General features: G+C 39.7%; 1 protein-coding gene across 1 annotated transcript in view; it reads right to left on the bottom strand.

The window, feature by feature from the left end:
* The window catches only part of LOC116207677, a 35,317-nt gene continuing 21,223 nt past the window's right edge, over positions 1-14,094 (bottom strand). Inside the window, exons 35-63 of the mRNA XM_031540734.1 lie at positions 13,461-13,679; positions 12,931-13,034; positions 11,893-12,188; positions 11,592-11,676; positions 10,673-11,389; positions 9,758-10,076; positions 9,436-9,594; positions 9,194-9,357; positions 8,940-9,120; positions 8,592-8,861; positions 8,214-8,408; positions 8,060-8,114; positions 7,473-7,603; positions 6,871-7,383; positions 5,989-6,786; positions 5,829-5,905; positions 5,034-5,478; positions 4,798-4,884; positions 4,344-4,499; positions 4,082-4,266; positions 3,174-3,710; positions 2,700-2,877; positions 2,467-2,612; positions 2,231-2,357; positions 1,912-2,133; positions 1,231-1,587; positions 941-1,099; positions 550-837; positions 1-445 (exon numbers count right to left, since the gene is read on the bottom strand). Coding sequence (XP_031396594.1) covers positions 299-445; positions 550-837; positions 941-1,099; positions 1,231-1,587; positions 1,912-2,133; positions 2,231-2,357; positions 2,467-2,612; positions 2,700-2,877; positions 3,174-3,710; positions 4,082-4,266; positions 4,344-4,499; positions 4,798-4,884; positions 5,034-5,478; positions 5,829-5,905; positions 5,989-6,786; positions 6,871-7,383; positions 7,473-7,603; positions 8,060-8,114; positions 8,214-8,408; positions 8,592-8,861; positions 8,940-9,120; positions 9,194-9,357; positions 9,436-9,594; positions 9,758-10,076; positions 10,673-11,389; positions 11,592-11,676; positions 11,893-12,188; positions 12,931-13,034; positions 13,461-13,679 — 7,317 coding nt within the window. The 3' untranslated portion in view covers positions 1-298. The remainder of the gene's footprint in view (positions 446-549; positions 838-940; positions 1,100-1,230; positions 1,588-1,911; positions 2,134-2,230; positions 2,358-2,466; positions 2,613-2,699; positions 2,878-3,173; positions 3,711-4,081; positions 4,267-4,343; positions 4,500-4,797; positions 4,885-5,033; positions 5,479-5,828; positions 5,906-5,988; positions 6,787-6,870; positions 7,384-7,472; positions 7,604-8,059; positions 8,115-8,213; positions 8,409-8,591; positions 8,862-8,939; positions 9,121-9,193; positions 9,358-9,435; positions 9,595-9,757; positions 10,077-10,672; positions 11,390-11,591; positions 11,677-11,892; positions 12,189-12,930; positions 13,035-13,460; positions 13,680-14,094) is intronic.

Genomic DNA, 14,094 nt, shown 5'->3' with positions numbered 1-14,094 from the left:
GATCGGAAAGTATAAGCTGAACTATATTTATATGGTTTCTCTATTCCTTTCCTTCCGGAGACCGTACGTTTAACAAGTGAACTGCCTTCTATAATATATTTGCAGATATACATCTTCTCAATCTATACATCCATATATACATTAACACCGACAGAATAACAGCCTATACAACATTTTTCCCGGCACAGTATGAATATATGCTAAAATCGTTTGGATACACACGAGGCTACAAAATTGACGACTGTCTCTGTCCGTGAACCGAACTATCTGCAATGTAGGTGAGCTCTTCGAAATCGAATCAAGAAGTGGACTCGCTGCCAAAAGTAGAACTCACAGGAACCTGTTGAGGAGACCACATGCTGCCTGGTTCTTTGGATGTGATCTCGCCTGTGGTGCCTTCCGCACCCGGTGAGTAAGGTTTTGTTACTTTGTTCTTTAGCATTCCCTGTTATGAACATCGTTGAAGCTTTAATCTACCCATAAAGTGACCTATCTTAATTAACTTATTTTGAAAATGAATGTAGAGTACGATGCACCGCAGGACCAAACCTTTGATTTAACAGGTCCGTATGTGTTCATTGCACGCTCAATTGCTGAGTAGACTTCTTGAGCTTGATGCGTATCTCGGCTGCACTTAATTTTACGAATCTGCTCCTTATGATCTGGTGATCGAGTTTTTAAATATATAATCAACTGAGAGGGAGGGTCCTTCGGAGTATCTTTCTTTCCATGCGTTAGTTCCATTGTCCCCAGGTCATCCCACAGAACATCCCATAACACTGAACATGGATCTCTAGCCGGATTGAATCTCTTCTGAGCCATAATATTTGAAGCTTGCTGCAAAAAACATCATAACAACTTGAGTCCCCCCCCCCCCCCCTTTTTCTTTTAAAGGAAGAAAATAATAATAATTTCAGAATTAGTAGACCATATAGCTTACTTGGAGCAATATGACTCTTCGGTGGGTGATCACAACTATCTTTCCTTTCGGAAGAATGAAGTGATCTTCAAATGCATCAGATAGGGCAAACTTGCCACGCACTTTAAACAGGTCAACCTGGCCGAAAAAGGAGCCACACTCTGCCAGCTGCAGTATAACCTTCATGATCGAATTCAAAGTGGGCTCAGTAGGAGATTCATATATGTAAGGAAAACTGAAAGAAAGAAATTCAGAAAGATATATAGGTAAAAGATAAAGGGCCTGTTTGCTTCAGAGATTGGAATCAATACCTGTCCTTCAGCTTTGTACTCGTCATATGGTCGGAGCAAATTATCGCCACCGATCACCCGTGGAAGCCTACGACGAAGAAGCTGATCTTCTGAAGTAATAGCTGCTAGAATCTTCATCCTCATTGCATTAGCACCCTCAGTGGTCTTAGACAAAAGATCGAGGACTCCACTCACAGGCTGTGCTGCTGCCCCAATTATTCCCTTCCCTACGCCTGAAACAAAGCCCTCAACACCTGAGGATTTTGCTCCTTCGAGAGGTTTGGTTAAAATGCCGGTGACTCCTCTGAATAGCCCTTTAGCAAGTGCCCCACCTCCCCCTCGGATCACATCACCAATGTCCTCCACACCCTTGTTTTCCTGCAAAGTTAAAAGATTATTATCCTATTCAATTCAATAGCAGACACCATTTTATGAATTTAGTAAATTTAAGAAAATTGGGGATGACTTAAATCAAGAGGCTGTTTCTCTATGAAGCCACATGAACCACTCAGTTCTCGGCAAGAACCACCCAATTCATATGAATTCACTGGCATGACCAGCTATCCGTAAAACCTCAAAAGCAACCAACTAGGGTCCACTTCAAAGCCAGATTCCAGCTGGAGCAGTCTCTAGCATACGACTATTGCTATAAATATTGCTGCCCACAAATAGAAGAGCAATATTAACAATGTGACAGCAAACCTGTCTCTGCCGACTTTGTATGAACTTTTTGTCCATTGATAGGGCAGCTACGCCTTTGCTCATATGTCCAAGAGCACTGCTTGCATTACCCAGAATATCAACACCAGAAAGCAGTTGAAGAGGTTGACTCAGAAGATCCTTCCGGACGTTTAGAATTGCGTTGCTAATCATAGAACTCTGTCTCATTGACACATTCTCATGAAATCTTTGATTTATTTTTACCTACAAGAAAAACCAAATTTCAGTACATTAAACTGCATCTCAGGTGACAGAAGGAAAAGTGGAAAATTGAAAGAAATGGATAGAAAGCAAAATTAACTGGCATATTCTCGGTGTTTCCAAGAGCAGTCATCAACGATGACCAAAACCCAAGTACTCCCCTGGGACGCTGACCCGGTGACATAGCCATTGATACTTTGATTCGAACTTCCGACAGATCGAGTACACTGAAATCTCAGGGAAGACCCAAACATAAAAATCAACAAATTTTGACAGACTTAAATAACCAAAGGAAAGTGCACCATGAAAGATTATTTCAGAAGGGCTGTGACATACCCAATTTGAATAATTGGATCAACCGAAACAGCAGTTGTTGTTCGAGTCTCATATAGCCTGCTAAGGCTGACCTGCTGACTCATTTCATGCAGGCGCCAAATTATAGGTTCATGGATGTTTATAAGAAAAGCAGAATTTTCAGGCCCCTGAAAGGAGAGGGGAAAAAAATGATTTAGATATAATACAGATGAAACGGAGAAAAAGTAAAAAATAAAAGGCTGTCTATGTTTCACCTGGACACCAATATAAGGATAAACACACAAGTCAAGAGATCTGTTAGATTGCTGGGTCACGGAGAGTTTTAACACAGAATCAGTTTCATCTACAACTCTCTGTGGTCTGAAGAGGACGGGCATTGGAGTTAATGGGAGCTGATTATCCACTTGCAATGAACGTAATTTTATTTTATACCTGCAAGAGAAAGTTCATCAGTGACTTGTTTCTATAAAGGGCATAACAACATGTCCAGAAGAGGATGCAGCATTTTACCACATCTACCCCATAGAAAAAGAGAGGCAACAAAATTTATTCTTGTCAAAAGTAGTAAAACTAACATGTAAAGATCCAAAGGGTGGTAGACACCTTAACCCAAGGAAAAGCATGATACATGCAGCTATACCACTGGGAGGATGGAATTTATCAAAGAGAGTAACAGATATATGCATGCGACGCCCATAAAAGATATACCAAGAGAAAAGGACGCCTACCTACTGATTCCCGATCCCAATCCAGTTGAATAAGCTAACATAAGGTTTTGCACAGAGATGTACAATATCTCCTCGGGTGTATGGTCAACAACTGATATTCCAAGCTCGGCAAAGTCAACAACAATGTGAAATTCGCTGCCTGCAGTGGATTGTGTCTGGTGCTGCAAGCCAGTCCCAGAAAGCTGAGGCAGAGGCGATGGGAGCCTTTCACCGACCGCAATGGAAGGTTCATTTTCTGGCATCCAATCAGTGATGCGGATAACATTGACCTTCTCCTCTTTTAAGACCGTAACACGTAGAGCTCTAATGGGCCCATCTTCAACATGGATGGGCTGGTAATCCGAAATTTCATCAATATTATACTTCTCAGATTTCCCTGAGTCAGTTCCACCAACCAAGAGCTCTAAAACTGGCCTTTTACCAACGTCATCCCAGAAAAAGGAAGCAGCTGCATTTGGGAGAAGAAACTGCCAAGAATCACTTGTGCTGTCCTCTTGGCAGAAGTGAATAGGTAGAAACAAAGATCTATTTTCAATCCTGGAATTAGTAAAACAGAGAGCTGTTAATAATCGAGGAGGCTCACAATACAAACATAAGCAACTCGGAGGAGAGTTGAGGGAAGATAACTCATAACTGACACTTGCAACAAAAATTTAGAGGAACCAACAGCCAACACTTATTAAAAGCATGGAAAACAGAAAGCAGGATAACTAAAAACTATTTCTGTTTGTTTCCTTTGCCTGTCGTAGACGATCCTAATTATTTGTAATAGCAACAGACTATAAAATATGTATCAAAAGTAACAATGGCATACATCATATGATTGCCTACTGAAAATAATCACAAACAATACACAACAAAGAGGACGTGTACAACAAAGCCTTGGATAAATTAGAGCGTGAAATTACCTGTAAGGGCTGGAAAATGAATTGGGACGGAAAATTACTTCGTAACGGGAGCTCTTTGTTCCACTTCTTACTTCTGCCCTTAATTGGATGCTCTCACCTCCAGCTTCTTTTTGCAAGGAAACACGCATCACACCTTCAGTTGAAACACTGAATGCACTACTCCACTTGTATCCATCCACCCGCAACTAAAGCAGAAATGGAAAAACACCTATGAGTTGAATGAAACAGTATAACTCAAAGAGAAACATGTCATCAGACAGACCTTCATCAGTTCAACTTTTGCTGAAGATTCCCAACAAAAAACTTTTGGCGGATCGGTGGGGTGAATCCACTGTATTTTTTGCGAATAACACTGCTGTAGGCATATACCAGAGCCAACTCTATTGATAAATAAAGTATGGGGCTGAAAATTAACGACCTGCAGATGAATGCATAGATCATGAACGACAATATAAGCAAATGTATGCATCACCAAATGAAGAAAAAAGCTTCCAGTGAAATATGTTGTATGGCTTGATCCTGATGCAAGGTCCATTTTCACTGCATGACTCCCAAATTTTTGCCTCTTTCATTTTATTTTTGACCAAAGAAGAAGAAATGTTCACCATTTTAACGTAGGTTGTGCATTAGTAAAATGATAAGAGTGAAGCGCCTATATCTATCTCAAAAATGGCTTTAACTATAATAGCAGATTTAGTAAATGTAATGACACAAACCTTAGTTCTGTCCGAGGTTGTTTTCATATGAGCTGAAAGCTTGTAGTAAGAGCCATCTGAACTGTATGCCTTCACATCAACCCGTTCCTGAAAAAAAGTAGTAGTGAGAATTCAAAGAAATAGACTCAAATGAACCATCCCTTTCAACATAAATCTAAAGAAACATCCACCGAAGTTAACCAGAGGGAAAAGGTGTTGAAAAGGGATAAAAACATAAAAATCATTTACTGATTCACCTTATTTTCCAGCTCAAGAAGAGAGATTCCAGGACTGTAAATATCAGAATTACGGACAGCGACGCCAATACCAACCCTTGGAGAGATATATGCATCTTTCTGAGATGAAAAAAGCAGAGCATTGCCACCAAAATAGTCCTGAGGAGAAAGCATGGCAGGCACAGGACCACTGTCCTCTAGCACTTCTAGCACCTGAATATTTCTCCTTGAGCTGGAATGTTTTCTGCTCAGTGTAGGATTTCTCAAAGCAGTTTTGGCGGATTTAACAGCCCGAGATAAAATAAGAGAATCAGGATCTGCATTTTCAGAGTATTCAAGCTCCACCACTCGATATCCCAACGGTACATACGTATCATTAACAATCCAATACGGAACAAAAAATCTTATGGCTTTTGGGGCAGCATTATTTCCTCCCAAGTCATATTCGATGCTTACACGTAATCTCCTGCATGAGAGGCATTTTCTAAGATAACAGATCAAAAGAACACGGAGAGTTTCTTGAGCACTTATAAGAATTATACAGAATTTGAAAGGATAGAAGAGAAAAAGCATGTAACCACTGTCTAATGTAAACCCTATTGCTATAATAGAATTGCAGCATTGGCAACTATGGAAATAGACATTCATCCTTATCCGAGGAAAAACAAAACCTTTTGGACAGAAAAAGATCCTCAGCATAAGCTGGATAATATCTAGAACCGCTTTCTTGATTGAAAAATTACTGAAGGAACAATACCGCACCTACATGGTGCCAGATGCAGTTTCTTAACAATATAGACATCAAAAATGACAAACCTTCTATTTTGCTGGTGGATAATCCAGAATGAAGAAATACGGCCACTAGATGACGGATCTAAAATCAGAACAGGGTCCTGTAATACCAAATGTTTAGCTGTCAGAACCCACTTGATATTATTAACCTATCGAGGAAGCACAGACATTAAGTGATAATTACCTTCTCCAAAATCCAGCCACCATGGACAAACATCGAGATGTACAACGGTTTCAGAAGATCAGCAGAATAGATGTGGGTGGTCTTCCTTGAAGAAATAACACCACTACCTCGATCAATGAAGCTCCCTTCTTTTGTTTTCTCCCAAAGTGTAAACTCTGCCGTGCAAGGAAGACGGTTTTCCAATTCCAGAGGTGAATTGACAGAGATTCTCCAATCATAAATGGGTGCATTTAGCTCGGTATGGAGTACAGAGGCATCTGTGCCAACATTAAGCCAAAATTGTTTACCTCCTACTCTAGGAGAACAACTCAGCAGTATATCCTTCTTCTCGAGCTGATTCAACTTAAATATATAGTCCAAAATTTTATCTCCTTGCTTAACTGTAGTTTGTCTAGAGGAGGAACTCTGATCACTGAAGCCAGAAAGGGCAACTGCACGGCCCCATGAGTATGGCGTCTCAGATGGGTCAGCAAACGGGCGAACTAGAAAACATTCATCTGAATTCCTCAGTGTCCTTTTCCATGGTAAAACAGCAGAAGACCCAGGATTTATTGTAGTCAAACCACTCGTTAGCCTATCTAGAGTTTGGTCCATCAATTGTTGCCTTGGACGAGTCCAACGCCTTCGGCGAACAGTATCAGAAGCAGATTTAGTAAATGACTTTGGAGTAGGAGGCCACCTCAAACTCTGAAAGTCAGGTCCATATGCCCATCCATCGGTATCAACTGCATGGGATTTATCAATTGTCCAAGTTGATGTCCACTGCCACCCTGAAGGAAGAGGTGGTTCGAAGAAATCCTTCCATGTGAAACAAGATGTCAATATGTGAAACATTACCAGTAAGATTTACCGCAGGAAAACTAATGTGGACTATTTGCTCACCTTAGATGAATATGAGAAGTCTTTGGTGCTCCAGCGACCGGGATCATTAGACTGCGAACCAAGGTACTTACTACCCCAACCATCGCTAGGATGATAACGTTGATTTTCAAATACCTCTTCAACTAAAAGATTACTCCTTGAAATAGTGGAGGAATCACTGCCCTTAAGTGAAGACACAGAACAGACTGCAATCTCCAATTTGACATCAGAATCATTCGCAACTTTTACAAGACCCCTAAAAATTGCATGTTTCTTGCCATTTTTCATAACTACTTCCATGGCAACAAAGTTGTGGTGAAATGACTTGGGGACAACTGAAAGTGGTAGCAGTGACCGAACACCCTCCCATGCCCCATCAGGTTTAACCCCAACCCAAAAACCAACATCTTTGTCCCCGTCATTCTCATGTTCTACATCTTCTAAAATTTTGCCTCCAACTTTTCTCTCAAAATATTGGGTGGAAACTGAGAAGACTCCACAGTCTTGAACGTTTTCAACATTATTTTGTTGAACCTGGGAAAAATGATTTATAAGCAACGCTAGGAAGATTGATGGATACTTAAATATTTAAACATACAGGAACTGCCTTTCTAATCACTCACCTTTCTCTTAAGCGGATATGACACGACATTCCGAACGTCATATGATTGAGGAAGAATCCTGCCTGAGGCTACCTTCTTCAATGTGCTAGCACCATGACCAACAAGGAATGAGAATGCACCAATAACTTCACCTGTTACAATAAAACCAGTTCAGAAGTGAAGAGAGAATGAGCATAAGGAATCTGAGTCAAGGTATCACCTCCAGCTATATGACTAATCATGGACTGATGAATCAATACAAGTACTTATGCATACTCGAAAATTAATCTGTACAAGAGTGAAATTGCAACTGCAACTGCAACTATGAAATCAATTTAGATAAGAAACCTAAAGTAGGGGAACAATACTTTGCTGCAGTGAATATGCTCATTGTTACTAAATAAGAGGGTTAAAATGATAATCATAATATCGATACGTGAAGGTTTCATCAACATCACAGGTACAAGAGAATCTAAAACGCGATATAGACATTATTTAGAAGAAGAAAATACAAAGCCCAAGTTTATTCAAATCTGTACAACAAAGTTTAGTTTCCCCATCCATCAAAAAGTTGATTTCCTAACAAATTACAGAAGGGAGAACAGTACCTTTTCCAGCCTTTGCAGCTAGGTTTGTCACCTCTACTTCCAATTTAGCTGCACCCTGCAACAAATAAATTAAAGAGACTCCACATCAGAGATCATAACTCAATGAGACAAAAGAAGATCATCCAATGGTGATGTTATAGGGATAATATCAAACCTTCCGTGGTACTTCAAATACAAAAAGTTCATTCCACTTTGCTACCCCTTCATCCTTCGAATATACTGGCTTAACACATCTTGTCCTTGCACTTTGAGGAAACAACTTCTGTTGATCTGTCGCCTGATTATTGACAAGAAGGCGCAAAGCACAGAAGAAATTGTGGCTATTACCATCATCCTCAGTGGGAAGACCCTGAAAAAATGAACCAGTTATTGCTCAATAGAAGATGCAGGAGATGCTAAAATTAAATATAGAACTGTATGCCATTGGAAGACCCTGAAAAGATAAATTATCAATTTTTCTGGAAGAAGATGCTAGAAATGATAAATAGATAATGAAATTGTTTGCTGGATTGATTGGAGCCTGTCTATGGACCTTGGCCTCAAGAATCTGAATGGCAACATAATGGCGAGCTTCCCTGAATTCATCAGCTACATTTAGCCTGTCCGCAAATCTTGGAGGTGGGACCCAGACAAGCGCATGATCGTCATGATGGAGTAAATCGACTGAATCCATATTTTCATCAGCTTTCTTCAGATACATATCACAACCAAGCTTATTTTCTACTACAACAGTCTGAAAATCATCTTCGTCCAATGCAGAGAAAGTTTGATCTTCTCCATTTTTAGTATGTTGGCTATCCTCCTGCAGATACACGCATTTAGTTATTTCAACTTGATTCCAAAGCATAAAAATATATCCCGCAGTTAAAGTCCAAATTACCTGGTGGAGTTTCACTGCTTTCTCTTCCAATTCCATTACTCTTCTCCATGAAACAGCAGTGTCCGCAAATGTTTCAAGATTTGCAGCACTCAAATTTATATTCAAAATACTGGTTGCAGAGACACGCACTCTCTTGCCAGGTACAGTTGATGTTTGTTCATTAGTCGCATATGTTTCCAACCTTGAGAAGACAAATTCCAGGAATCACATGCATATACTTAGGAAACTAGAAAGAGCTAAGGCAAGAGCATTACTTGAATATTCCATCAAAAGGCTCCACAAGTGGTTCCCATGCTTCCTGTTGTGTATTGAAGGTCGATGCAGCGATAGAAGATATAAGTACAGCATTCATTGCATCTGGACGACCATGTGTTGCAAGCTTGATATTGGTGATTGTCGTGTCAAACAATGGAGTCATCTGAAGATTTCAAATGTAACTTTAGGTAGGAAAAAATGCAAAGTTGGTATTACAGCAAATCATTTCTGATATGCTTACCATTCCACATAAGCTATCTAGAACAGTGAGAGAGAATCGCCTCAACCTCACTTCAGCAGAAACATTTTCCCTTGCCTTTGGCTTCACAGAATCACAGATTGTGTAAGCCAATCGGCTTGATGGTTTTTTGAAATCAGATCGGGCAAGGAAAGTGCAGGCCTGCAAGTGTATAAGGTCATCAGGTTAAGCAATCATCAATTTATTTCCAACACCCTCTTTAAAAAGGATCCAATAAGGGTGGAAAAACAATTAAAAAGAATAAATAATTAAACATTAAGTTTCTATATGTCAGGCTTAGACATTGGTTTGTTGTCACAATAACCTGATTTTCAACTCTCCAGATACTCCAGCACTGAGCAGCTCTAGAACTTGAGGATCTTGAAATGGGCACTTCAAAAATGTTAGCTTGGTTCACAAGATCCATTCTGGGGCAGCAAAATAAATCAGAGGATGGTGGCTCTTCTCCTCTAGACACAACACATCCCAACGTGACATAGCCAGGAGGAGCAACTGGATACCAAAAGAAGATTTCATCAAACCCTTTCCCCACAATTTGAGCAACTTTTGTAAACTGCACAGGCTTTGCCGCAGTTTCAGGACTATCAGCCTTAAAGATGATGCCTAAAGCAGGCGGTTCCAACCTGAGAAAGAAGGAAAATGGAATTTTGTCAACAAGTAAATGAATTAAAGCAAACATGTTCTTTTTTTTTTATATATCAATAAAGCATTCATTGTATTGCAAGAGGTCACAATCCTGTATAGAAAAAGGACATGGGGAAACGATTTACAAACAAAAACATAGAATACGGGTGGGATGACAAAGAGTCAATACGTCCGAGTTCTAATGACTATTGGTCGAAAAATTGAAGAACTTCAACCATTCCTATAGCAAAATGTACATGGCAGTATCCATATCTTGGCCCCATTGCAAGCCAAAAAATTGATAGGAAATTGCTTGTAAACATCTCTTCCTAATGATTATGTCAAGGAAGCCTTTCTTTCGAGAATTCACTGTCAATCTTTCATCATTTAGTTCTTGGATAAGAAAAATTTAAAATTTAAAATAAGTTAGTAGCGAAAAGAATCATTTAAGGACAAATAAATTGCAGAGCCCTGCAACATAAGAAATGTTTTTGAGCCAGTCAGGAACTAAGAATTTTATGCTGCGATTCCAAGGAAAGAAATCACAAGAGATTTTCTTCTTGTTGTCAATAAGCCACAAGATAAAGATTCTAACCCTTCCGTCATGCAATCACCAAGCACAGCATAACCGGAACGTGTCACGGGCCGCCAAATGGAGACTGGTCTCCTAACATCATTGCCTTTGTCCCACCAAATTCTCTCAAAGTGAGGAGTTGACATGTAACAGTTAGTAGCCTTTGAGATCGATCTCAGCACATCCCAACCAGATGAACTGGTAGTCTGCCCAATAGTCTGCTGACTTCCATCATGATGGTCTGGCACTGAACCCCAACGTGCAGATTCTTTAGAAGACACATGATGCTGACTGGAGCTCCATAGAATAACATGACTCAGGTTGAGACAGTAGTCTTTGGGAGGGCAATTGGTGGAAGCACTGGCGCAAAATGATCCGACCACATTGTCCAAACGCCAAATGCTAAATCCTGATGGGAACACCAGATTTGGTGCAACAGTATATATGCATTCTGAGTACATTGTTGAGGTTACAAGGTCTGAACGCAGGCAGTAAACAATGTGATTTGGAGGTGGCTGGTCTCCCAAATATGCCACAAATCCCAATGCTTTGTACCCTGGAGGTGGAACAGGCATCCAAACAGAGCAGGTGCTACCAATATCAGCAGAAGCATGCATCTCATTTGCTTCAAATCCTTGCGTGTTGGAAAACATCCCGATGAGATCAAAGCCAATAGGCTTTCTCACACGTCCATAGGTGTTGCTCACAGCCATTACTGCCTGTGATGGTGGAATTGGCCTGAAAAGACACTCGATCCATAAGTAATAGTAAAACAAACACAAAAGACCGGAAACCATGACGAAGGTTTTGCAGTGCTTTTTGGATATTATAAGTTATAATTTTTAGCATAAATCAATATTAATGGAAATTAAATAAAAAATGATACTCAACTCTATCCTCTTTTATTGACAAAAGAAAAATGTCACTGATATAGTTTTACCTTGATGTCACGCAATCTCCCAAGACAACATAATTAGATGGAGCCTGAGGTCTCCAAAAGGTGAGGTTAAAACCTGGACCATTTTCTGCACATGGACACAGATAAAAGTGGATAAAAACAAAAATCTGCAGACTGATAAATATTTGAAAGTTTATTTCTCAAACAGCATGATTTTCAATATAGACTGTAGGTACAATAAACTATTGAAAAATGTATATTCTGAAAACAATATATTTTACAATAAACAGAACTCTATAAGCAAATCAAATGAACACTGTCATACTTTCTAATGAATATATACCTTCAGGAGAAACCCATATTCGGTCAAAGTTGGTACAAGGAGCTAGAGGAATAGTGTTTCCAAATTGCAGAGCCACAGAGACCTGATTTAGAAGATTAATAACTAGAGACAATGCACTCAAGGAAAGGTGGATGCATATATCAGTTGATAGAAGGGATATGCTTGTCTTTTCCCGAACAGAAGTATATCCTCCTGATAGATCAACTGGATCAAGAACCATAAGACCGGAACCAGCCTCAATCATGAGATCTTTCACCAGTGCACGAATCCAAGTATCATTCTCTTTTGCAGCATACCTAGAAGGTAAATGCAAGAAAATGTCCTGACTCAATTGATTTATCGAAGGACGAATAGCATTCTGAAAGAGCACATAATCCAAGTATGGGTAACAACCATAATAGACAAAGTTTAATTATGCCGAAAGGTTAACATCAAGTAGATCTAGCAAGTCGTTGGAGAGAATTAACCACAGAGCAGGTATATTCTCAACATTAATTTATAAACGACAATTGTACTTCCATTTCTAAAAGCTCGAACTTGTCAACGAATCAGTACGCAGTTTACAAGGCATCAGAGCATAAGTCGAATCTATTTTCAGCCCTCCAAACCCTTCATCTGCCTCACAATATATTTAATATGTTGCGTCTATGACAGCATATGAAGCAAATACTCAAATAATGCATGCTCCCATCCATATCTCAATCATCTAATAGCTACCTTTACAATTAGTTAGTGACTGGTTATCACATGGAATTTTCATGTGCCAGATTCCAATTAGCATTCTAAGACGACGCTGCTTCGTGACATGGGAAACCAAGAGGAAAAGACAGAGAAAGGAAGAGATGGAGGGTTGGGGTTTGGCAGTGTGGAGGGGGGAGAGAGGGCAAGAGAAACTGGGTCAAAGAGTCGGAGGGAGAAACATAAAAAGACGTGTAATGAAAGCAAGTTCACAAATCAAATCCAACCCAACTTATTAAAGAAATTTATCTCTGACTTGCCAAAGAGGTAAAGGAGTAACAGAGTTGTATCTATGCTTACATGAAGCTGAAATCCATTTTTGCACGTAGCAGCTTTTCACCTTGGGAAGAATCATCAAGAGAAGATTTTGTACTGTCGTAGAAGGTGAACTCAGGAGAGAGAAGCTACACATGGAAATAAACCCAGTCAGAAATAGCATGAACACTAGTGAGAAAAGATCACGATAATTTTACAAAGAAAATTTACAAGACATGCATGAGAGAAGGATGCTCCTCCACGCCATGCTAGAAACGAGCCAATAATCAGTATCACATTTAATTACATCAATGGGGATTGTTCGACTGGCCGGGCCGAGGGGGGGGGAGAGGAGGACGAAGAGGAGGAGGGGAGAGAGAGGAGAGGGAAAGGAGGGGGGAGAAAGAGAGAGGGAGAAGAAAGGGGGGGGTTGTGGGTGGGGTGGTGGTGGGGGCTTGGGGTTTTCAGGGTTCCTGAACACCTATAATAGAATCAACACTGACCAATTTGCAAACCAGGCAGAAAATGATAATAAATAAACTTAAAGCAATTGCCTGTTAGAAGAGGATTCCAACCTGGCCTTCAAAGGTGAAACTCTCTGTAGAACTTGAATCATATTGAGATGTCAAATTAGGACTTAAGATGTCCAATGGCTCTGCCTGCTGGTCTAGATTTTTATTCTCATCATCAGTTACAGATCTTTCCAGTGATGAAATGTCCACGCCATCTTCATAGGCCACAGAGTAGCTGCTGTCATTACTCAAGTATGTACAGTTCTTCAAAAGGTGACCATTCTGATGAAAATATAATAAATATCAAAATAAGTTTGAGACATTTATCACTAGAAATCAAAGAGAATGGGAAATAAATGGATCTAATCTAATTACCTGCAATATAAAATAATCAAACTACTTTTTTCCTAAATAATAGGATGCCAACTTTTTGTACTTGCGATAGTAAATGCACAGGACAAAGCAAGTGGGACCTTAAAAAGGCATAGCAACTGGGAAAATAGTATATAATAGTCTGTTTTTTGATCGATCAAGATTTATATCTATTTATTGAAAAGGCACTAAGAGGCTGCGAACCAATTGGCAAATAGATATACAAAAGGGAAAGAAAATCATCAGCATCATAGAAGAGTCGATCAAATTTAAAGTATCATTTGCATTGCAAATCCAACGAGCATTAGTCCAGAAGCTTTTTCCC

This window comes from Punica granatum, chromosome 5 (assembly GCF_007655135.1).
Source record: "Punica granatum isolate Tunisia-2019 chromosome 5, ASM765513v2, whole genome shotgun sequence".
In the NCBI taxonomy this organism is placed as follows: domain Eukaryota; kingdom Viridiplantae; phylum Streptophyta; class Magnoliopsida; order Myrtales; family Lythraceae; genus Punica; species Punica granatum.
This window is presented reverse-complemented; position numbering and strand designations above follow the sequence as displayed.